General features: G+C 41.1%; 1 protein-coding gene across 3 annotated transcripts in view; it reads right to left on the bottom strand.

The window, feature by feature from the left end:
- The window catches only part of LOC106603470 (RAB guanine nucleotide exchange factor (GEF) 1), a 28,865-nt gene extending 3,859 nt beyond the window's left edge, over positions 1–25,006 (bottom strand). Inside the window, exons 1-5 of one of the 3 annotated variants that reach the window (XM_014197199.2) lie at positions 24,247–25,006; positions 20,455–20,677; positions 19,816–20,015; positions 14,382–14,548; positions 10,873–10,954 (exon numbers count right to left, since the gene is read on the bottom strand). In XM_014197199.2, coding sequence (XP_014052674.2) covers positions 10,873–10,954; positions 14,382–14,548; positions 19,816–20,015; positions 20,455–20,633 — 628 coding nt within the window. In that variant the 5' untranslated portion in view covers positions 20,634–20,677; positions 24,247–25,006. Of the gene's footprint in view, positions 1–10,872; positions 10,955–14,381; positions 14,549–18,887; positions 20,016–20,454; positions 20,678–24,246 lie in introns of those variants that run through there. The other 2 variants (XM_045717154.1, XM_045717155.1) reach the window with 2 other exon arrangements.
- Positions 25,007–25,951: the final 945 nt, after the last annotated feature.

Below are 25,951 nucleotides of genomic sequence, written 5' to 3'. Positions count from 1 at the left end.
TATAGTTTTGGCAAGTCGGTTAGGACATCTACTTTGTGCATGACACAAGTAATTTTTCCAACAATTGTTTACAGACAGATTATTTCACTGTATCACAAATCCAGTGAGTCAGAAGTTTACATACACTAAGTTGACTGTGCCTTTAAACAGTGTGGAAAATTCCCAAAAATGATTTAATGGCTTTAGAAGCTTCTGATAGGTTAATTGACATCATTTGAGTCAATTGGAGGTGTACCTGTGGATGTATTTCATGGCCGATCTACAAACTCAGTGCCTCTTTGCTTGACATCATGGGAAAATCAAAAGAAATCAACCAAGACCTAAGAAAAAAGAATTGTAGACCTCCACAAGTCTGGTTCATCCTTGGGAGCAATTTCCAAACACCTGAAGGTACCACGTTCATCTGTACAAACAATAGTACGCAAGTATAAACACCATGGGACCACGCAGCCGTCATACCGCTCAGGAAGGAGACATGTTCTGTCTCCTAGAGATTAACGTACTTTGGTGTGAAAAGTGCAAATCAATCCCAGAACAACAGCAAAGGACCTTGTGAAGATGCTGGAGGAAACAGGTACAAAAGAATCTATATCCACAGTAAAACAAGTTCTATGTCGACATAACCTGGAAGGCCGCTCAGCAAGGAAGAAGCCACTGCTCCAAAACCGCCATAAAAAAGCCAGACTACGGTTTGCAACTGCACATGGGGACAAAGATCGTACTTTTTGGAGAAATGTCCTCTGGTCTGATGAAACAAAAATAGAACTGTATGGCCATTATGACCATCGTTATGTTTGGAGGAAAAAGGGGGAGGCTTGCAAACAGAAGAACACCATCCCAACCGTAAAGCACAGGGGTGGCAGCATCATGTTGTGGGGGTGCTTTGCTGCAGGAGGGTCTGGTGCACTTCACAAAATAGATGGCATAATGAGGAAGGAAAATTATGTGGATATATTGAAGCAACATCTCAAGACATCAGTCAAGAAGTTAAAGCTTGGTCGCAAATGGGTCTTCCAAATGGACAATGACCACAAGCATACTTCCAAAGTATTGTCACAATGGCTTAAGGACAACAAAGTCAAGGTATTGGAGTGGCCATCACAAAGCCCTGACCTCAACCCTATAGAACATTTGTGGGCAGAACTGAAAAAGCGTGTGCGAGCAAGGAGGCCTACAAACCTGACTCAGTTACACCAGCTCTGTCAGGAGGAATGGGACAAAATTCACCCAACTTATAGTGGGAAGCTTGTGGAAGGCTACCCAAAACGTTTGACCCAAGTTAAACAATTTAAAAGGCAATGCTACCAAATACTAATTGAGTGTATGTAAACTTCTGACCCACTGGGAATATGAGAAGAAATAAATAAATAAATAAAAGCTGAAATAAATAATTCTTTACTCTTATATTTCACATTCTTAAAATAAATTGACCTAAGACAGGGAATTCTTACTTGGATTAAATGTCAGGAATTGTGAAAAACTGAGTTTAAATGTATTTGGCTAAGGTGTATGTAAACTTCCGACTTCAACTGTATGTGTAATATATATATACACACACACACAAAAAAAATACAGTTTATTAGTTGTACGCCTACTAAAAACACAAAAACTAAGTTTAAAATGGGAAGTAGGCATTGGTCTGAAGCCGTAAGAGATAAGAAAATTCACCCATGCTCTACCAAGGTTTTCCAGCACACAGATTTGACCTACAGTAGCTATTGTACTTGCTTAGGATTCAAACCTTCTCAAAACAGCCTAATTCATACACTTTAAAGGTGCTCCCACAATAATGTGATTTGTACCGCATACATACTAAATAAAGTATTGCATGCTTTCCAACTCACACTATGACATTATCCCATTCCACTACTGTTTCTAACTTTTATATGTACAAGACCATCATGCTTGATTGAGTGAGCTTTTTTGTTGTTGTGGGAGCTGCCTGTTGTTCTTTGCCATTTAAAATTGTAATTTACTGAAACATTTATTTGAGCAATATATGTTGAGAAAAATATGAACAGTACCAGTCAAGTTTGGACACACCTACTCATTCAAGGGTTTTCTTTATTTTTACAATTTTCTACATTGCAGAATAATAGTGAAGACATCAAAACTATGAAATAACACATAGAATCATGTAGTAACAAAAAAAGTGTTAAACAAATCAAAATCTATTTTATATTTGAGATTCTTCAAAGTAGCTACCCTTTGCCTTGATGACAGCTTTGCACACTCTTGGCATTCTCTCAACCAGCTTCATGAGGTAGTCACCTGGAATGCATTTCAATTAACAGGTGTGCCTTGTTAAAAGTTCATTTGTGGAATTTATTTCCTTCTTAATGCGTTTGAGACAATTAGTTGTGTTGTGACAAAGTAGGGGTGGTATGCAGAACATAGCCCTATTTGGTAAAATACCAAGTCCATATTATGGCAAGAACAGCTCAAATAAGCAAAGAGAAAACGACAGTTCATCATTACTTTAAGACATGAAGGCCAGTCAATCCAGTAAATTTCAAGTACAACCTGCATACACATTGTTTGAAGTACAATAGACCAACATAGCTACTGTAGTATGTCAAAGCTGTGTGCTGGAAAACCTTGGTAGAGCATGGGTGAAGTAGGTACTGTGGTGCTCATGTGAATTTCCTTTATTTTTTGGCTTCAGACCGATGTCTACTTCTCACTTAAAATGTAGTTTGTGTTTAATTTTCATGGTTTCTACACCAGAAGGTGATTTTCTTTGCATTATACAACATTTCCATATTTAAGCCAAACATTTTTGAACACCCCAAAATATGTCATTGGCAGTGCTATTGTAACCTTTAAATTTGTCTTCTGACAAAATGTCTGGGTGTTAATGGCACAGGTGGTGTGCTTGCATAACTGCAAGGGTTGCTGGTTTAAACCCTGGTCTGCTGCCCTCTAATAGCTCAAATCAGTTTTTGTAGAATTGAACATGGATAGTCAAAAGTAATTGTCTGCAGTTTTCAGAAGGTGAATAGCTCAATTGATTTAGACTAGGGTTGCAAAGGGAGGGTATATTACTGTAAACTTTATAAGTTCACCAGTAAACTACCAGAATTGTATTAACCTTCAAGGTTTATAGAGGGTTGGTTGTTTAGCAACAAAACCGACGTGCGCACAACTATGGGGCAAAACAGACGGGGTTGGCTTAGACTGTTAACAACATGTAAACTATATTTCGTCACCAATGTTTATTGAAAACAAAGAAATTTGCACAATGAGCACTTGTCTCTCAAATACATCGTTACAGTTGTTGGTTAGCTAGCTAACCAATTTGAGCCACATTAGCATAGACGTGGCATCAGTCAAAACACCTCAAAACAAGGCATGGTATCAAGAACAAGATGAAACAAGCCACCTACGATTCCCCACATAGCTACCAAAAATGACAAAAAGCTGCCATCTGTCTATCTAGAATCACAAAACAAGGACTTCTGCCTCATTGAAGCGTGCAAATCGTTTGTGACGATCAGCTAATCCGTCTATTTGGAATTTTATAAAATTATATCTAGTGGCCTTTTGGGGTATTTCAGATTATTACAGGTGTCTGCAATTATTTCTGGCCTTATCACATGTAAAATATATGAAATAATTAAATAAAAGATGATTTTTAAATAAATATAAAATGACAAAGCTGTAAAACATTATCCTGAATATAAACCATCAACTTATTAAACACCAATGGTATTTCACTATGGGGGTTTCAGCATGCAATATCCTTAATTTTCAAAACATTTTCAAAACACACTTATTTAAATTTTACTATGCCAAAATGTATTTGCTGTAAATGTTTTGGCGCCAAATTGGTGGCAGTTGTGAAAGAGTTAAAGAGTTAATTGAAAACAATTGATTTGATTATTTTTTCATTATGATATTAGGGTTTAATTTCAGGCTATTTTCTCTATCTACTAGAAACTCATGGACAATATGCACACAGCTATAAAAAAAATAATAACTACAATACAGTGCATTCGAAAAGTATTCAGACCCCTTGGCTTTCTTCCACATTTTGTAACGTTACAGCCAAATATTGTTTTTAAGTTATACAAGTTTAAATGACACAAGTTACCATAGATTGCCATATAGTTTGTTAATTACCACATTTACATAAGATCCCGGTAACTTTTGTAAATTACCAGTAGCTTTGCAACCCTAACTGCGACAGTCTTACATTGTAAAATATGACTCATAACCCACATTGAAAGCAAAGTAAAGAAAAAACTGTTTTAAGTCATTATCTTTTAAAGGTCGTATAGCTCAGCCATAGAGACTAAACAAAGATATCCCCATGTATACTAGAGCCACATCTTTCTTGTGCCTTTTACAGCTTGTCTCTAGCCTAAAGCGGAGTTATGAATTGTTCTATGGCCAATATACCACGACTAAGGGCTGTTCTTACGCACGACGCAACGTAGAGTGCCTGGACACAGCCCTTAGCCGTGGTATATTGGTCATAATATTATATATCAAACCCACGAGGTGCCTTGATGTTATAAACTGGTTACCAACGTAATTAGAGCAGTAAAAATACATGTTGTCATACCCGTGGTATACGGTCTGATATACCACAGCTGTCAGTCAATCAGCATTCAGCGCTCAAACCACCCAGTTTATATCAATTTATATAATCCTCCCGCCCCTAGAATACCCCTGCATGGTGGCGTTATTGACAAATAGTGTGCCCAACACTTGGGCTATTCCAGCATCCAGATCAGAGCTGTCAAGTACAATCAAGACTCTCAAAATGGCATTGACGTTAGTTTCGCAATGTTCATCAGCGCAAATTTGGATTCAAATGTCAAGAAGACAGGAGAGGGAGCGTACTGGAATTTATTCTGGATATTTGAAATAGCAATGCTTCTCTGGTGAGGTTTATGATTGTAGTGAGCGTGTATTTGCACACTGCAGTGCACAACAGAGGTGTTGTTTACATGTGCATTGGAGGTTTAATATAGCTAGCTAGCAATTTGTTTTCTCAGCTACAGTTTGAGTTGTGTATTGACTGATCTCTTGGTTGATCTTGGTCGAGGAAATGTAGCTAGCTGCAGTGTTTGCCCTATCTGAAACTAAAATGTGGCTAGCGCTTACCGTAGCTTGGACAATGGCGTAGCGAGATAGTGTTGGAAAGCCTATTGTATACATTGTAAAGTTTGGTGTTGAACTGATTTAGCGAGCTATCTATGTTTTGTGGAAGAATGTAGGACTGGCATTTGGATGTGAGCTAGCTAAAGTTAGCAAGCTTCTATGTGAAGGCCAGCTGTTGTTGTAGGGAACAATTGAAGCAAACGTAGTCGACCCCCACAATAAAATAGCACACAGAGTGAGGAACAGCTGAGATCTGGCAAACATATCAGACACCGACATGTCACATAATTAATTAAAAATATTAACTAATCAGTTACATTACCAGCAAAAATATTGTAATCAGATTAATAGTTTTGAAAAACTATGATTACCTATTGGATTACTTATAAATTAAGAAAAGATGTATGCAAAAAAAATATACATTGACATGTTTGTTTTCTCAATAACATTCAATTCAGAATTGAAAAAAGGCGCAAGTTTAAGTTAGTGCTGCCTGAGCGAGTCTGACCACAATTCAGGGAGCACTACGATGACACACCAAATGCATTTGATGAATCATTTGTCTTCTAATGCCTCTTAAGGGAAAGTACTCAGATTACGTTACTGAGGTTGGGTAATTGAAAAGTTGTGTTACGGCTTACAAATTGACAGGTAACTACGAACTGTAACAGATTACATTTAGAAAGTAACCTAACCAATCCATCACAGATCACAAGGTATCTATTTCGTATCACAAGTCTAAAGGCCTGAAATCTACCAAACACGTTTCCCATATCAGTCAAAGAGGATCCAGAGATTAAGACTTTAGCCTTTGATATGACTGAAAGGACTTAGACTTATCAATGTCATTCATTGTCCTCAGTGGCCACTCGGTGTAGTGCTTAGACCTCACTTGTATATTTACAGTAGATATTAATAGATATTTCTATTTGCAAATGAAACCAAAGGCATTATGTAAAAGCTCAGACACACAGGTAGGATTGCCAAATGATCAATCTCTGTCGAGGGAGGAGCTCTCTTTTTTTCACATAGTGTATATTTATTTCTTCTGAACACATCTGTTTGTTGGCAATGTCAGTTCTTGCACTTTTTTTTTTTTTTTTTTACAAATACTTACTTTTATGTTCGCTAGCCGGACAGGCAAATGCCGCTGAGTACTAAACTGTAAACCAATCAAAAACGTATGTATTATCGCTGTTGATCACGTCTGCCAATCACGTTATCCATGTCTCAGGTAGCAGACACAGGTCTGACAAACTGCTCAGGTAAAGGCTTTTGAATTTTTTTTAAATAAAAATATTTAGTTATAGAAATGTGATACCATCAATGCAAGCTGTAAAATGACTCCCGACAGCAACCTTAGTAATGTAGCTAGCTATTTACAACAAGTAGATCTGTTACTAGTAGGAGCAGATGGTATTATCGCTAGCTAGCATGTCATTCCAGGACAAGGAGCATTTTGGTTTTCAATTTATTCCAAGTAATAATTTAAGACTACAAAAATCTATAGGACAAGTAGTGTAAAACTAATACAGTCATCAAGGCAGGACCCAATAATTTCATACTGACAAATAAGAAATGCTACATTATCCATGTCAATAGTTGGAGTAGGATGATTGCAGAGCACCCTGCCTCAGACTGTCAGGATGTTAATTTCCTAGCTCACAAACTACAGTCCTTTGCTGTGATGATTTATTTGATTAATTCTGGTCTCTCACAATCAATTCAGCTCTCCTGTGACCTGCTCCCAGATATCAACCAAGTGCTATTTACCAAGCATGGGCTGATTCACTCACCTGTGAGGAGAACCGTCCTACTGCAGTCACTACTTAGACAATGAGACCACATACAGTGGGGAGAACAAGTATTTGATACACTGCCGATTTTGCAGGTTTTCCTACTTACAAAGCATGTAGAGGTCTGTAATTTTTTATCATAGGTAGACTTCAACTGTGAGAGACAGAATCTAAAACAAAAATCCAATTGTATGATTTTTAAGTAAATAATTTGCATTTTATTGCATGACATAAGTATTTGATACATCAGAACTTAATATTTGGTACAGAAACCTTTTTACAATTACAGAGATCATACGTTTCCTGTAGTTCTTGACTAGGTTTGCACACACTGCAGCAGGGATTTTGGCCCACTCCTCCATACAGACCTTCTCCAGATCCTTCAGGTGTCGGGGCTGTCGCTGGGCAACACGGACTTTCAGCTCCCTCCAAAGATTTTCTATTGGGTTCAGCTCTGGAGACTGGCTAGGCCACTCCAGGACCTTGAGATACTTCTTACGAAGCCACTCCTTAGTTGCCCTGGCTGTGTGTTTCGGGTTGTTGTCATGCTGGAAGACCCAGCCACGACCCATCTTCAATGCTCTTACTGAGGGAAGGAGGTTGTTGGCCAAGATCTCGCGATACATGGCCCCATCCATCCTCCCCTCAATACGGTGCAGTCGTCCTGTCCCCTTTGCAGAAAAGCATCCCCAAAGAATGATGTTTCCACCTCCATGCTTCACGGTTGGGATGGTGTTCTTGGGGTTGTACTCATCCTTCTTCCTCCAAACACGGCGAGTGGAGTTTAGACCAAAAAGCTATATTTTTGTCTCATCAGACCCCATGACCTTCTCCCATTCCTCCTCTGGATCATCCAGATGATCATTGGCAAACTTCAGACGGGCCTGGACATGCGCTGGCATGAGCAGGGGGACCTTGCGTGCGCTGCAGGATTTTAATCCATGACGGCGTAGTGTGTTACTAATGGTTTTCTTTGAGACTGTGGTCCCAGCACTCTTCAGGTCATTGACCAGGTCCTGCCGTGTACTTCTGGGCTGAGATCTTGCATGGAGCCCCAGACCGAGGGTGATTGACCGTCATCTTGAACTTCTTCCATTTTCTAATAATTGCGCCAACAGTTGTTGCCTTCTCACCAAACTGCTTGCCTATTGTCCTGTAGCCCATCCCAGCCTTGTGCAGGTCTACAATTTTATCCCTGATGTCCTTATACAGCTCTCTGGTCTTGGCCATTGTGGAGAGGTTGGAGTCTGTTTGATTGAGTGTGTGGACAGGTGTCTTTTATACAGGTAACGAGTTCAAAAAGGTGCAGTTAATACAGGTAATGAGTGGAGAACAGTAGGGCTTCTTAAAGAAAAACTAACAGGTCTGTGAGAGCCGGAATTCTTACTGGTTGGTAGGTGATCAAATACTTATGTCATGCAATAAAATACAAATGAATTACTTAATCATACAATGTGATTTTCTGGATTTTTGTTTTAGATTCCGTCTCTCACAGTTGAAGTGTAACTATGATAAAAAATTACAGACCTCTACATGCTTTGTAAGTAGGAAAACCTGCAAAATCGGCCGTGTATCAAATACTTGCTCTCCCCACTGTATGCATTTGCCTGTTGTCTTTTCTGGATTTTGTCTTACACAGTCTAGTGCATTTTAGAGTTGAAGAACACTATTACAGACACACATTCTTGTTTGAGCATCTTTATTCAATATTGTCTCTCACTTTTATCTCCCACGGTCTATTCACCAAGTCCTACAGTTTGAATTAGCCCTGCCATCACTATTTAGACCACATATGCATTTGCCTGTTGTCTTTTCTTTGTGGGTTTTTGTCTTACACAGTCTTGTCAGGGTGGCAGGGAGTCTACGGTTAAGAACGTTGAAACGTACAAAATGGAAAAGATGTCTCACACTCAGTCATAGATAATAGAATAATGAATGTTTTTTCAATATTTTGGCACTGTTGACTTTTAGGTTAGTAGGAAAGTTAATCATTTAAAACCACATAAATATACTCACATTCAGTATTTGAAACTCAAAACATTCATTTCCCAACTGATTTTTGTATAATCCTACAGGCTCTCTATCATTCTCCAAACCTTATATTCCAATGCATCCAACATTATGCATGCCCACCATGGTATTGGCCATCCAACATCATGCATGCCCACCATGGTATTGGCCATACAACATTATGCATGCCCACCATGGTATTGGCCATCCAACATTATGCATGCCTCCCACGGAATTGGGCAGGTGCTATTTGAAAACTCATCTGGTTTAGAAATCAAACTCTGGTTATCTTATTGCAGAGCACATTGTATTGCAATGAATGCTATATGTGTAAGCTATGCCATATGTATTGGCTAATATACACCTGCAGTTGTCGTTTTTAAACCTCTATTCTAGCATACGACACACTTCTATCTACATGATTGTATTTGGGTTTCTATGCAAAGTATAGGATTGAATGTTTCATTAAGCCTGCAGCTAGATACTTTAAATTAGACATAATCAGGCCAAAACATGATTCAACAATTGAACTCAGAGAGATAGCTAATGAAACACAAATTGACATTTACAGTAGCTGGCTAGGTTAGTCTAACATTGGCTAGCTTTCAATAAATTGCCTAAATGGTAAACAGAGTTACCTCTTCAGTGCACTCGAAAACAGATTTTGATTTTATTTCAATCTGGGAGCTAGCTATATCTGTTCCTCTTCATCAGATAACAGCTCACGTTTTCATCATAGACAGAAGCAGGCCAATGGCTACCTTCATCACAAGGGGTATGTACGGGAGTTCTGATTGGTTCCAAGTTTAGTAGTTTGACAAACTTGCCTGTGCGGCCGAGTTTCAAAATATACCTTTTTATGAGAAAATGTGCAAGAATTCAAGGTGCCAACAAATGTTATATCCATCAAAAGAATGTTTTACTATCATATCCCCCCCCAAAAAATCTGCTCCTCCCTCGACAGGAATTGATCAACTAAACATTTTAAAGCTTTGACTGCCAACACTCTTAGGTGGTGGGCCAATCTCTTGTGTTCACGCAGCAAAAATCTTGGAAGTCGTCAGCCACTCAGCCTTGATAAAATACTCCAAACCAGAAGGTGGCAGTAGCGTTGCTTGGCAATGCATATATCCGTGCGTATTGCTTATGGTCTACATTCCAAACTATCCGCGCTAATGTTGCTTTTTTGTAGAAAGCCCTTGTTGATACTAGCCAGATGACCACAGCGAGATAACTACCTAGCAAGATGACGTAGAAACAATCATTCACTTTCCATAATCACATACTGCCAGTGCAGCCCATAGCCAAATGTTGTTCTAGCTAGCTAACGTTAGAATACTCACTAGCTAGCACAACAAAGCTAGCTAAGGACACTACACTAACTTGGCAGCTAACACAGGCAGCTGTTTCATGAAAATTGTATTATGTCAATACTAGCAACAATGGTGTGTTGTGTGCATTGCGTCTGTGCACTTAGCTAGCTACCATCCCATACATTGCATAAGAAATTTGACTTGCTCATCCGTGGATGTACGGAGAAAATACCCTTTTTTTTTGTTGGCTCCCCCACGGGGTTCGTGCTCTCCGATTGGCTCAAAGTGAAGTTGTTCACTACTGCCAAACATTGCAATTTTACAAGTAGAATTGGTAGGGTCGGCGTTACCGGGTCGGCATGCAGCAGCTACCGCTTTTGTTCTAGCAAGAGAAGGAATGGCCTCCCACTGCGATAAGTACTTATCGGCAGTGAGATTCTCTGTGTATTTTATGCTTAAGCCTTCGAAAAGACCAACAGAACACTATTGTGCAGTAGAATACACTATACTCCGTTATTTTGAAACCACACATTGGGACACAATTTTTTGTGAATCTTGTAAATGCATTGTATTTATATTTTTGTGGTGCATTTTGTTACGTACACTGATTCCTTTATGGCAGATTGAGTCATGTTTGAACCCACCTTTAAAATTGGTCATGAGGCGGTCGGACATGTTCTGGTAGAAGTCTTGGACACACTCAGACAGCTCATCAGCACCTAAGTCCTGAGAGATCAGAGGTCAAAGGTCATCCCAGGTATTTGTCATTGAATGTCAATGTCTGGTCAACAGGAGAGGAACTACATACCAAAATTGCATGTTCCAGATCAAAATGTGATAGCTTGAAATAACTTTTCAATCTTAACCTAACAGCTCTGTTTGCCTGTTTATATAATTGTATTCCTTTTCTACAACAGATATACCATAGACAAAACGGCTTTAAACTGACACGGTTCTGTAAAGCCAAGTACAACAGACCTACTGATCTAGCCAATAAAAGCAAACTTTTCCCAACAAGAAAGCCTTGGAGTGTTTTGCCATATAAAAACGGCAATATTCCATTACAAAACAAACATACACATAAAAGCTATTCTTTCAGCTTAGTTTTTCAAGGCTGACCTTTGTTGAAAGAACAGAAATATCTACACACTGCTGCATATGCTCCCATTCAGTTTATTAAGTTTCAGCTGGACAAAGACCTTTTGGTCAAAAAGTTGCAACAAAAATGTTACACACAAGCATAAATTGTGCCGGTATTTCTACTCGTTTCAGATTATACAGTACCAGTCAAAAGTTTGGACACACCTACCCATTCCACTTTTTTACCATTTTCTACATTGTAGTATAATAGTGAAGACATCCAAACTATGAAATAACACATATGGAATCATGTAGTAACCAAAATAATGTTTTATATTTGAGATTCTTCAAAGTAGCCAGCCTTTGCCTTTGCACACTTTTGGCATTCTCTCAACCAGCTTCATGAGGTAGTCACCTGGAATGAATTTCAATTGACAGGTGTGCCTTGTTAAAAAGTTCATTTGTGGAATTTCTTTCCTTCTTAACCTGTTAGGGCTAGGGGGCAGTATTTGCACGGCTGGATAAAAAATTTGTACCCGATTTAATCTGGTTACTAATCCTACCCAGTAACTAGAATATGCATATACTTATTATATATGGATAGAAAACACTCTAAAGTTTCTAAAACTGTTTGAATGGTGTCTGTGAGTATAACAGAACTCATTTGGCAGGCAAAACCCTGAGACATTTTCTGACAGGAAGTGGATACCTGATGTGTTGTATTACCTTTAAACCTATCCCATTGAAAAACACAGGGGCTGAGGAATATTTTGGCACTTCCTATTGCTTCCACTAGATGTCACCAGCCTTTACAAAGTGTTTTGAGTCTTCTGGAGGGAGATCTGACCGAACAAGAGCCATGGAACGATGATGTCCCATTAGACACCTGGCGCGCGAGTTCATGTTGGGTACCCTCGTTCCAATACGTTATAAAAGAGTATGCATTCGTCCACCTTGAATATTATTCATGTTCTGGTTAAAAAAGGCCCTAATGATTTATGCTATACAAAGTTTGACATGTTTGAACGAACGTAAATATATTTTTCCCCCTCGTTCATGACGAGAAGTCCGGCTGGCTTAGATCATGTGCTAACAAGACGGAGATTTTTGGACATAAATGATGAGCTTTTTTGAACAAAACTACATTCGTTATGGACCTGTGATACCTGGAAGTGACATCTGATGAAGAGAATCAAAGGTAATGGATTATTTACATAGTATTTTCGATTTTAGATCTCCCCAACATGACGTCTAGTCTGTATCGCAACGCGTATTTTTCTGGGCGCAGTGCTCAGATTATTGCAAAGTGTGATTTCCCAGTAAGGTTATTTTTAAATCTGGCAAGTTGATTGCGTTCAAGAGATGTAAATCTATAATTCTTTAAATGACAATATAATATTTTACCAATGTTTTCTAATTTTAATTATTTAATTTGTGGCGCTGACTTGACTGCCGGTTATTGGAGGGAAACGATTTCCTCAACATCAATGCCATAGTAAAACGCTGTTTTTGGATATAAATATGAACTTGATAGAACTAAAAATGCATGCATTGTCTAACATAATGTCCTAGGAGTGTCATCTGATGGAGATTGTAAAAGGTTAGTGCATCATTTTAGCTGGTTTTATGGTTTTGGTGACCCTGTCTTTGAATTGACAAAACATTACACACAACTCTTGTAAATGTACTGTCCTAACATACTCTAAATTTATGCTTTCGCCGTAAAACCTTTTTGAAATCGTAAAACGTGGTTAGATTAAGGAGATGTTTATCTTTCAAAGGGTGTAAAATAGTTGTATGTTTGAAAAATTTGAATTTTGACATTTATTCGGATTCAAATTTGCCGCTCTTGAAATGCACCTGCTGTTGATGGAGTGCACCACGGGGGGGACGCTAGCGTCCCACCTAGCCCATAGAGGTTAATGCGTTTGAGCCAATCAGTTGTGTTGTGACAAGTTAGGGGGTGGTATACAGAAGATAAGGCTATTTGGTAAAGCCCAAGTCCATATTATGGCAAGAACAGCTCAAATAAGCAAAGAGAAATGACAGTCCATCATTACTTTAAGACACGAAGGTCAGTCAATCCAGAAAATGTCAAGAACTTTGAATGTTTCTTCAAGTGCAGTTGCAAAAACCATCAAACACTATGATGAAACTGGTTCTCATGAGGACCACCACAGGTAAGGAAGACCCAGAGTTAGCTCTGCTGCAGAGGATACATTCATTAGAGTTACCAGCCTCAGAAATTGCAGCCCAAATAAATGCTTCACAGAGTTCAAGTAACAGATATCTCAACAGCAACTGTTCAGAGGAGACTGCGTGAAATCAGGCCTTCATGGTCGAAATGCTGAGAAAAAAAAAGAAAAAAAATCACTAGTAAAAGGACACCAATAATAAGAAGAGACTAACTTGGGCCAAGAAACACAAGCAATGGATATTAGGCCGGTGGAAATCTGTCCTTTGGTCTGATGAGTCCAAATTTGAGATTTTTGGTTCCAACTGCCATGTCTTTGTGAGACGCAGAGAAGGTGAATGGATGATCTCCGCATGTGTGCTTCCCACCGTGAAGCATGGAGGAGGAGGTGTGATGGTGTGGGAGTGCTTTGCTGCTGACACCGTCTGTGATTTATTTAGAATTCAAGGCACCCTTAACCATCATGACTACCACAGCAATATGCCATCCCATCTGGTTTACGCTTAGTTTTTCAACAGGACAATGACCCAACACACCTCCAGGCTGTGTACGGGCTATTTGACCAAGAAGGAGAGTGATGGAGTGTTGCATCAGATGACCTGACCTGCACAATCACCCAACCTCATCCCAATTGAGATGGTTTGGGATGAGTTGGACCGCAGAATGAAGGAAAAGCAGTCAACAAGTGCTCAGCACATGATTCCATATGTGTTATTTAATAGTTTTGATGTCTTCATTATTATTCTACAATTTAGAAAATAGTAAAAATAAAGGAAAACCCTTGAATGAGTAGGTGTGTCCAAACTTTTGACTGGTACTGTATTTTTTACCCTGCGCATGGAAAATCATTGAAAACTATTGAATGCTCGTTCAACTGACCTTTTTGTTGGCCATGATCTCGATGAAGGCACTGCTCTGCTTGTGGACTTCTCGGCCTGGCTTCTGCAGGGTCTTCAGAAATTCCACAAAGTCTCTGGAGACGCGGTCTGTCTCGATGCTGGACTGGCGGCTGATGGAGGGGCTGGGGATCTTGCCCTCCAGGTTCTCTGAGGGGAGGACACCATGACTTGTGTTGTTTTCTTAATGTTACCCCATGCCTTTCTCGTCATGGTTGCTCTCGCTAACTGCTGGGCTCCAGACTGCGACCATTTGTCACATTTTGCGACACTTATTTGGCTGTCCCAGTTAACTTTTTAATTGGTCTCACTAGTGCGAGCTGCACATTATACCTGGTCACCTCAATTAAAACGTCCTATTTTTTGGGCGGATAAAACCATGAATTTGTAAAGTGCGTTATCCTTATGATTCCTTTAATAGAAGTGTCTGACCTGCCGCTGTGCCTGCCTGTTTCGCTGGGGCCGGCTGCTGTAATGAGCCTCTCACAATCGCTCTCCCCCCTCGTGATTGTATAACATTTAAAAATGCAATTGAAGGGTGAAAAAAAAAAATAATGATAATACTTTGGAAGCAATTAGTTGTCCATATTTAAAGAGAGGAGGGTCTCAGCTTTCTGTAAGTATATATCTTTTATTTCGCAATTCTCATTATTGAGCTCAAAAGCACAACAAGATATCGGTTATGGCTTTGAATTACGAAGCGTGTGCGAAATTGCGCGTCGGCCTCGCGACTGCACTGGGCCTCATTGCATTTTTTAGGACATTACGTTTAATTGTTAGATTAATATACTGAACAAAAATATGAATGCAACAATTTCATTGATTTAACTCACTTACAGGAGAAAATCAGTAAATTGAAATAAATTCATTAGGCCCTAATCTATGGATTTCACATGACTGGAAATACAGATATGCATCTGTTGGCCACAGATACAGTACCTCAGGATCTGTGACATGGGAGGTGGCTTATGGTAGAGAAATGAACATTCAATTCTCTGGCAACAGCTCTGGTGGACATTCCTGCAGTCAGCATGCCAATTGCACACTCCCTCAACTTAAGACATCTGTGGCATTGTTTTTTTGTGTGACAAAACTGCACATTTTAGAGTGGCCTTTTATTGTTGCCAGCACAAGGTGCACCTGTGTAATGATCAAGCTATTTAATCAGCTTCTTGATATGCCACACCGGTCAGGTGGATGGATTATCTTGGCAAAGGAGAAAGGCTCACCAACAGGGATGTAAACAAATTAGGGCACAAAATGAGAGAAATAAGCTTTTTGTGCGTATCGAACATTGCTGGAATCTTTTATTTCAGCTCCTGAAACATGGGACCAACACTTTACATGTTGCATTTATATTTCTGTTCAGTGTACATGGCTACTAGCTGTTGGTGTTATAAACTCAGCAAAAAAGAAAAGTCCCCTTTTCAGGACCCTGTCTTTCAAATATAATTCATAAAAATCCAAATAACTTCACAGATCTTCATTGTAAAAGTGTTTAAACACTGTTTCCCATGCTTGATTAATGAACAGGAGTGTAGTCTGGCCCAGGAGTGTGAAGGTGAACGGAAAGGCTCAGGGGCAACGAACCGCCCTTGCTGTCTCTGCCTGGCCGGTTCCCCTCTCTCCACTGGGATTCTCTGCCTCTAACCCTATTACAGGGGCTGAGTCATTGGCGCTCTTCCATGCCGTCCCTAGGAGGGGTGTGTCACTTGAGTGGGAGGGGTGTGTCACTGACGTGATCTTCCTGTCTGGGTTGGTGCCCCCCCTTGGGTTGTGCCGTGGCGGAGATCTTTGTGGGCTATACTCGGCCTTGTCTCAGGATGGTAAGTTGGTGGTTGAAGATATCCCTCTAGTGGTGTGGGGGCTGTGCTTTGGCAAAGTGGGTGGGGTTATATCCTGCCCGTTTGGCCCTGTCCGGGAGTATCGTTGGACGGGGCCACAGTGTCTCCCAACCCCTCCTGTCTCAGCCTCCAGTATTTATGCTGCAGTAGTTTATGTGTTGGGGGGCTAGGGTCAGTCTGTTATATGTGGAGTATTTCTCCTGTCTTATCAGGTTACCTGTGTGAATTTAAGTATGCGCTCTAATTCTTTCTGTCTCTCTCTCTAACACTAACAGCATACAGACGGTAGGCAATTAAGGTCACAGTTATGAAAACTTAGGACATTAAAGAGACCTTTCTACTGACTCTGAAAAAGACCAAAAGAAAGATGCCCAGGGTCCCTGCTCATCTGTGTGAACGTGCCTTAGGCATGCTGCAAGGAGGCATGAGGACTGCAGATGTGGCCAGGGAAATAAATTGCAATGTCCGTACTGTGAGAGGCCTAAGACAGCGCTACAGGGAGACATGACGGACAGCTGATTGTCCTCGCAGTGGCAGACCACGTGTAACAACACCTGCACAGGATCGGTACATCAGAACATCACACCTGCGGGACAGGTACAGGATGGCAACAACTGCCCGAGTTACACCAGGAATGCACAATCCCTCCATCAGTGCTCAGAGACTGTCCGCAATAGGCTGAGAGAGGCTGGACTGAGGGCTTGTAGGCCTGTTGTAAGGCAGGTCCTCACCAGACATCACCGGCAACAACGTCGCCTATGGGCACAAACCCACCGTCGCTGGACCAGACAGGACTGGCAAAAAGTGCTCTTCACTGACTTGCCTCACCAGGGGTGATGGTCGGATTTGCGTTTATCGTCGAAGGAATGACAGTTACACTGAGGCCTGTACTCTGGAGCGGGATTGATTTGGAGGTGGAGGGTCCGTCATGGTCTGGGGCGGTGTGTCACAGCATCATCGGACTGAGCTTGTTGTCATTGCAGGCAATCTCAACGCTGTGCGTTACAGGGAAGACATTCTCCTCCCTCATGTGGTACCCTTCCTGCAGGCTCATCCTGACATGACCCTCCAGCATGACAATGCCACCAGCCATACTGCTCGTTCTGTGCGTGATTTCCTGCAAGACAGGAATGTCAGTGTTCTGCCATGGCCAGCGAAGAGCCCGGATCTCAATCCCATTGACCACGTCTGGGACCTGTTGGATCGGAGGGTGAGTGCTAGGGCCATTCCCCTCAGAAATGTCCGGGAACTTGCAGGTGCCTTGGTGGAAGAGTGGGGTAACATCTCACAGCAAGAACTGGCAAATCTGGTGCAGTCCATGAGGAGGAGATGCACTGCAGTACTTAATGCAGCTGGTGGCCACACCAGATACTGACTGTTACTTTTGATTTTGATCCCCCCTTTGTTCAGGGACACATTATTCAATTTCTGTTAGTCACATGTCTGTGGAACTTGTTCAGTTTGTCTGTTGAATCTTGTTATGTTCATACAAATATTTACACATGTTACGTTAGCTGAAAATAAAGCAGTTGACAGTGAGAGGACGTTTCTTTTTTTGCTGAGTTTATTTATAGTTAGAAATCTAGCAACTGTGTTTTGAGTTTCCACTTCTTCAGGTGGTGAATTAGGCCTATATATAATATTAGCAAACAGAAAGAAGATGCATTTTTTCTCTCTCTATTGAACAAAAAAAATTGAAAATTGACTAAAATAACTAAAATATCATAATTGTCAACCCAAAATTCATGACAGTCACTGGATTAGGTTGCATAATATCACAATACTCTCTCAGTAGTCTATTACACTTCTTAATAAAGCATTGTGATTGACTTTAGAACGACTTCATAAGACTCAAATGTATTCTATTGTGTGACGCTGCAGAATGTTTTTATGGGGGTGCCACAAAAACAGTTAGTGGCACTAGTGCCACCCAGGATTTTTTGGGGTCTGGAGCCCTGAACTGACAGCCTCAAGTGAAGAAGGTAAACAGGTCAGAAGGTTTTAAAACCAAAACACTGACAGGTCTAACCTGTGCATCTTTACATAAGAGCTGAGGCGATGTCAGGAAAACAGACCCAAATATGCAATCAATAGAATTCCGTCACAAGTACAAATAACCAGATTCTTTACACCCACTTTTGCTGGTGATTGCAAGAACGCATTGTTGGGAGTTTCAGTGGACTATAAAGGGACAGTTCTCTCTATTCTGTAGAAGTGTTTCTACAACTAGAGAGAGAATGACAGACACCCACCTCTGAGTCTGGTCACCAGTGCTGCCAGTATAATGACCATATGCAAGAGGAGGACACAGTGAGATAATGAACATTATGAGCAACATGCAAAAGTGACTTTTGTTAAACACACACACACACACACAATTCACATCTAACCTATTTTTTTTTTAAATCAACCAGAGCAGGAAAGTCAATTTGATGGACAGGTCTCTCAGCCAATTAGACTGAGAGGGTGCCACTATGGTGAGACTACTGGTAGATCTTAATGCCACCATGTTGGAGGGTAACATTAAGTCAACTACACTAGTAAAGCCCTAATGAGTTCCTAGTTGGTTTTAAAACTACAGGGATTAAAATGGGGGCACTACCCACTGCAAATCTAATCTCCAATGGTAGAAGTAATTACTGTACCTTCTGTGGGGGAGCCCATTTCCCAAGGAGAAGTAAACATTCCTCTCCAGTCTCTGAGGCCTGTCACCTTCTCTCCCTCACTGGGGGCTGAGAATGAGATGGCAGGGCCAATTGGGGCCACAGGGCACAGGAAATGGGGGCCATACAAGAGAGAATGGGTAGATTTGAGAGATGTGGGCGAAGGTGGAATGGGTGCGGGTAGGGAGAATATTGGAAGACAAATGAATGACTTCATTGATCAACAAACAATGGCATTGACAGATAAGTGCAGAATGAGTGGTTCAAAGAGAGATAGGAGGGGGGTTGTTTGGTTTGGGAAACAATTGCATTATCATGAGAGGGGGTATTAAAGAGAACAGACATGGAAAACAGTTGATAGCACAACATAACACTAGAGATTGGTGCGCAGCAGCTGTGACTCCAAAGCAAAAGTGAAATGAGTGACAATACAGACGAGTGAAGCTTCAGTGACGGTCAACCATGATCCCCACAGTGAGATTACGCAAAGAGAGAGGGTACCTATTTTTTTTTTCTAAAGAAAAACGATCTAAGTCCGCAAAAATAATTGTCCCCAAGGGACTTTGAAGTTTGCACATTGTTCTCAATACCCTTGGGGCCTTTGTATAGGAGCTTACCTTACAGTTATGGTGTCACTAAATACACCTAGGTATAATAGGCTGTAATGGGCTTGGAGGGAACAGAATACCCTATAGATCAATCACCCTGTGAGCTGGTCATGCCCTGCTTTAGAGCCTCCGGGGATCACTGCCAAGGAAGTGAGCTGATGAGACAAGTACTAGGCTGATACACCGGGGTGGAAAGTGTGTGTCAAACTGCACTGGAGAAATGCCATTGAGATAACTCAGGCTTTAACGTATAAGAGGGAATGCAGAACGGTCTTTATGAGTTTTCAGAGTCAGTCAGTCACCTTTCTTGGGGGCTGTCCGTGACGAGGGACTGAAGAACTTCTTCACGGTGGTCACCTTGCGCGTCTTCTCGTTGGTCTTCCTTTCCTCGAACTTGGAGAAGGGGGCAAGAGAGGCCTGGGGTTGAGCCTGTGGCTGCGACGGGGGCTGAGACTGGGCCCCCTGGATACTGGCATAGGCAGCCTCCTCCTCCTTCTGCAGCCTGAGGTAAACCAGGGGGAACAACTGGTGATTAGACTGTTTTACTTGAGGCTACTAGTCAACAAACCGCTGGTGTCCTGTTTTAATTACAATGTATCGAGGGAAGGTAAGTGTTGGACAAAGCTAGTAAAATCGACATTTCATTTATGCCCCAAAACTCTTGATTATCATGTATGAATCCTCTACTAAATGTCTCAAGCTAGAATAGGACGTGGATAAGACAAACCAGCTTGATTCTGCTGGCCAGTGACCTGGGGCTGAAAGTTGGCATTCCCTAACATAGTGAGGCATCCCACATGAAACTGTGGTGTAAAAAAGTTTCTACCATGCCACTGAGGAAGGGCATATGTTTCAGCCTGAACCTTGGCGAAAAGGAATGCACCACAGCACTGACGACACATTGCAATTGATTATAACCTTTCACAGGTGGGCCTACTAACTTCTCAGCCAGGGCCCAGTCTTCCTGGATCTGCTTCTGTCGGGCTCGTTGGTACTCTTCCCGCCAGCACTTGGAGCACAGGCCCTGCCAGGCCATGTTACCATAGTAACCACAGCCCTTGTTGCAGAGCAGCTCCGACTGGTCCATGTGGATCCCGCGGCGCGCCGTCCACTGACTCATCTCGCTGCCTGTATGGAGGAAACTCAGTAGAGCTGGCTGGCTGGCTGCTGGCAAGGAAAGATTACATCATGTTTGGGTTGTTTGAGACCAATTGGGACATTGAGCTAAATACTTGTCATCCAGAGTCACATTTATTTATTTTCCAAGCTGTAGCACACAATATTTTACTTACAGCAAGTTTTTAAAGAACCAAAAGAGTTGTCTGCGTCGTGTTCATTTTTGCTACGGTGTCATTCCGCCTCAAAAAGCACTGAGAAATGAATCCAACTGATTGCACCCAAATTGCCAATTATAATTTATAGGATTCATATAATAGTCAAAAAAATAGAGTACCTTTTATTTTACTAGGCATTTTACTTGATACATTATGAATATGGTATTCAGGTGAGGTTATCTATGAGATTATCGGTTTACTGTTGTGCGCATTATTGTTTACAATGACGGACTACCCCGGCCATGCCCTAACCCAGACAATGCTGGGCCAATTGTACGCCGCCCTATGGGACTCCCAATCACGGCCGGCTGTGATACAGCCTGGAATCAAACCAGGTCTGTAGTGACGCCTCTAGCACCGAGATGCAGTGCCTTAGACCGCTGCACCACTCAGGAGCCCAACATCTGATTTGGATCAAACTTTTTTTCAACAATGAGTTAGACATGAGGCATCCAAGGAATCCCCCCTCCCAAAGATGATGTCCATGCATCGGTTTTGCAAAATAAAATGCCTTGCTTTTTCAAGCTAATTTACTTGTGGGGGTGCTAGCAAAATAGCTTCTGTTGTCATTGGATGAAAAAGATTTGACGAATGTGTTGCACTAAAGTATTTTATGAGAAGAAAAACTATAGTTGCACACCCCTTATAAATCTATTGAAGTAAAACATCACTGTTGACTTTCAATATAAAACTCAGATGAAATGGTTTAAAACAGATTTTTATTTGTATGGTCTGCGTTTTGAAAATGCAGATTTCTGAAAGCTAATGCGCCGCCCGAGGCTAGTGGAGAGACAGCCTCATTCTGGTCCAAAATATGATAAGATAAAACATTTGTTTTAAAAAGCTAATGATACAGTATTTATACAAACCATACAACTCTATGCACAATGACTACTTTGAACAATATACACAGTAAATAAAAATTACAAACATTTACTGGAAAAACTGCAGATGCAAAGTTTGGTAACATAATTACGGTCAAATCTCCCCAAATTGTATTCTGTTACCAAACTTTGTATCTGCACAGTTCTTCCTGTAAATATGATTTTGTAAAATTTTCTAAAGAAATTGTTAAAAGTAGCCATTGTGCATAGTTTGTTAAACATTGAAATCAATGTTTGTTTGGTATACATTTTAAAGTGAAAAACCTGAGTCTCAACATAATTCTGTTCCCATGAAATTGCCTAGCAGAGTGACTGGTAGGTAACAGGACCCATTTCTACACAGCAGAAAGCCATTAGAGCATCAATATTTCAGCGTGATGCTGCCGAAACTGCTGTGAGCTTAGAGCCAGAAGACACCGTGTGGTCAGGAACCAGGATAGGGACTAGGCTAAAGAGAGCAGCTTGAAGCGAACAAGTTCACATTAACGTTTTCAACCCCATATATACTGGACAACACATGACTCATGGTGTGGTCAACTTCACACACATTATAGTGGAAGGAGACAGGGAGGTGCTTCTCAAGCTCAACGCATTTGACAAGTTTTTCTAAATCAAATCCAATTTTATTTGTCACATGCGCCCAATACAACAGGTGTAGACCTTACAGTGAAGTGCTTACTTACAAACCCTTAACCAACAATGCAGTTAAGAAAATATATATTTTTTAAGTAATAGATATGAATAACAAATAATTAAAGAGCAGCAGTAAATAACAATAGCAGGGCTATATACAGGGGGTACCGGTACAGAGTCAATGTGCGGGGGCACCGGTGTTGAGGTAATATGTACATGTAGGTAGAGTTATTAAGTGACTACGCATTTATAATAACAGAGTAGCAGCAGCGTAAAGGGGGAGGAAGGGAGGGGGGGGTGCAGGTAGTCCGGGTAGCCATTTGATTAACTGTTCAAGAGTCTTATGGCTTGGGGGTAGAAGCTGTTTATAAGCCTCTTGGACCTAGACTTGGCGCTCCGGTACCGCTTGCTGTGCAGTAGCAGAGAGAACAGTCTATGACTAGGGTGGCTGGAGTCTTGCGGTCGGAGGCCGAGCAGTTGCCATACCAAGTGTGCTAAGTTGTGCTGAGCAGACCCTACATCTCCGTAGCAGATTGTTTTGACAACAGAGGTTAGGGTTAGCCAGCAGCCTAACTCTACCACTGCAAATAAATATGGTTTCGGTGGGGAAAACAGTACATAGGCCTAGCCTACATTTGAGATGGTTTGCTTGCTATTATTATCACTAAAAAAGCTTGACCGACAGCAACTAAAACTACCATATGGTGTGATTGGGATACAACAGCTCCCTGCACTGCCATCAACGTGTAGCTACTTCACCAACCAAATAGACGAGAATAGCCAAGCCATGTGCAGTTTCCGTGATGACGCTTATGTTCATAACCATGTCACTGCAGTTGTGGCTCCTGAATATTGATTTTGTGAATGATCTCCAGTCACAAAAAATGTCCCCCAGAAGAAATGTAGGTAGGGCAGCTTGTCTTTCTAAACAGAGAAATCATTCACCTACAGCTTGAATTTGCAATTATCTCAGTTCATGTACGTACTATGAATGAGTGTGTGCACTCAAAATAAGACTCAGTGACAGTATGGGTTAAAACCTGGTTTAGCCCACTCTCAAGCAGGCGATGGATCCCCACCTATAGCTTATGACTGACTGGCTTACATCAACAATAACATGGCAGAAGCATGGCTGGTTAGTTAACTAGCTATCGCAACAAGAAAATCAAACACAAAGATAAGCCGAAGACAGGTGAGCATGTACAGGTTACAACAAACATAAATGGGGTTTCAGCACAAGGCGTTTGAAATTCAAACTCAATGGCAACAATAACTAGCTAGCTACCTGCCAGGCAGCTAACCACAGTGTGACGATATTTAGCTAGCATGCTAGAACAATGAGACAGACATTCCACCGGATGTATAAATGTGAAGCATCCGCTTGGCGTTTCCACTCACTACCAAATATAGTAGTGAGAGGAAGCCCACTGGCCGGCATGGGAGAAGATGTAACGATGTGGATTTGACGATATTCTGCACATTTTCTCATCGATTACATACAGCTTTCTGTTGCCAAAACTAGAATATGTTATGAACAAAGTGGACTACGTTTTGTAAATCTCGTTGTTTAGGAGTACAAAGGCGAATTGAGTTATTGCACACACGCACTTCACGAGGCGTTCCCAAACGGAAATATGCAGATGAATACTAGAACGTGCCAATAGGATCTCGCTAGCTCATGCTTGGCTCTGCCCACCTCCTTGCTTGTTCTGTCCTAATTTGTTCCCATTGGAAGCGACAGGCGATGGTCTCTTGGTTTAGTTATAAACATCGTTGCTAAGGTATCTTTGTGTAGTTAGCAAAAGTGTACTTACATTTTGGCTGTTATAAACATGCCGTAGCTAACTGTTCTACAATTAACGTTACAAAGTATAATCCTTACCCTTTTCAGTGTCCTAGGACGAGCTACCTTCTTTAGAAGCCACTGGCTGTGGCTGGAAATTGTCTGGAGAGGTGGAGCGGACTCTTGAGTCTCAGTCACTTAATAATAAGGAATTCCCACGACCACGCCGACAAATTGTGGAACACAAACATTCTTTCCCATTCACCCCCATTGTAGTAGCCCCAATTTCGTCGTCGATTTTGTTACACAGAAATAACAAAACATGCCGGAAAATTACTGTGTTGTTCAATTTACATGTAACCAGGTCAAAAATCGCGACATACGGATCGCAAAGCTTCCGAGTGGCGCAGCGATCTGCATCTCAGTGCTACAGACACCCTGGTTCGAATCCAGGCTGTATCACAACCGGTCGTGTTTGGGAGTCCCATAGGGCGGCGCACAATTGACCCAGCGTCGTCCGGATGTCTCTGGTGTAGGCTGTCATTGTAAATAAGAATTTGTTCTTAACTGACTTGCCTTGTTAAGTAGGTTAAAAAAAAGAAAAAGTAGTGAAATAGAGCCTGCGAGAAGGGCTTCAGGCTTTTATAGTATTCAGCAGACCAGTAGGCTACACGTAGTGGAAAACATTTCATCAGAATTAGCTAAGACATTTAACTTGTTTAGTGTAGTCCATGTGTAACTCCACTAACTGCTTGTAGTGGTATATTCCATGTGTTTGTGTTGTTGGTCTCTTGACTAGATCATTTGTTTGGGTTGGTAGCTAACGCTCACCCACATGGCTGCTAGCACCATCATGAAAAGGGGCATGAAGGAAGCCCTATTACATTTTTCGAAGTAGTGAGAATGCTCTGGGGCAGGCAATGTTTAAAAGGAATCTTTAGACATGTTGACTTAAACAAGCAGTCAACAAGAAAATTGCGTTTGAATGTCAATGGGGGTAACCACACCCACAGGCAGGCGTTCTAATACCGACTGGGACTACTGGAATGGTGGAGTGCAGTAACATTCATGTAATTCATTGTGTATTTTTACCCTGACCCTAAATGCCTTCAACCATTCTAATTCCTCAGTCAGTATACCAACTATGTGGAATATTTTGTTATGAGAGAGCTGCATCTTGAAGCTATATATTATTAGGCTTATGATTAATAAGACACAGATCATTGCCAAGAAGTGGAGGGAGAGATGGCATCCTGGTAAAGAACAAGGCCTGCACACTATTAAAACGTCACACAATGATTAAAGCTCCCAATTCACCTCTTTATTGACAACATTTTGATCCAAAACGGATCTTTAACAGTGTGCAGGGCTTCTTGTTCTTTACTAGTATTCTTTATTAGCTCAGCACCTATGTTTTTAAGGATGTGCGTAAGACCACAAACTTCTAGGGATTATACCCTGCCCATAATGTGGTCAATCAAAAAAATGGTCCAGTTGTGCTGATGCCAAATTGTTGCACTGATGAATTTGACAAATGAGCCTGGTTTCAATGATAGATCAGCAACGTATCCCAGGTTTTCAATTTAGGAAACTGAAGTTATTTGGTAGGTTGCTTAGTTAATTTCATGGAAGTACTGTACTTGGCAACTTGAACCATTGGCACATTGCATGCATAACATTATCCAGCCCGGAAGAAGAAAACACAACTACAGAGACTGATCATTTTGTACAGACTAAGGCAAACTGTATTTGTACCTTATTATAAAAACAAAAAATATGACTTACTGTTAGCACAATAGAGCAT

Source organism: Salmo salar, chromosome ssa04 (genome assembly GCF_905237065.1).
Source record: "Salmo salar chromosome ssa04, Ssal_v3.1, whole genome shotgun sequence".
Lineage (NCBI taxonomy): Eukaryota > Metazoa > Chordata > Actinopteri > Salmoniformes > Salmonidae > Salmo > Salmo salar.
Note: the sequence above shows the minus strand (reverse complement) of the source record. Positions and strands in the feature narration are given on the sequence as shown.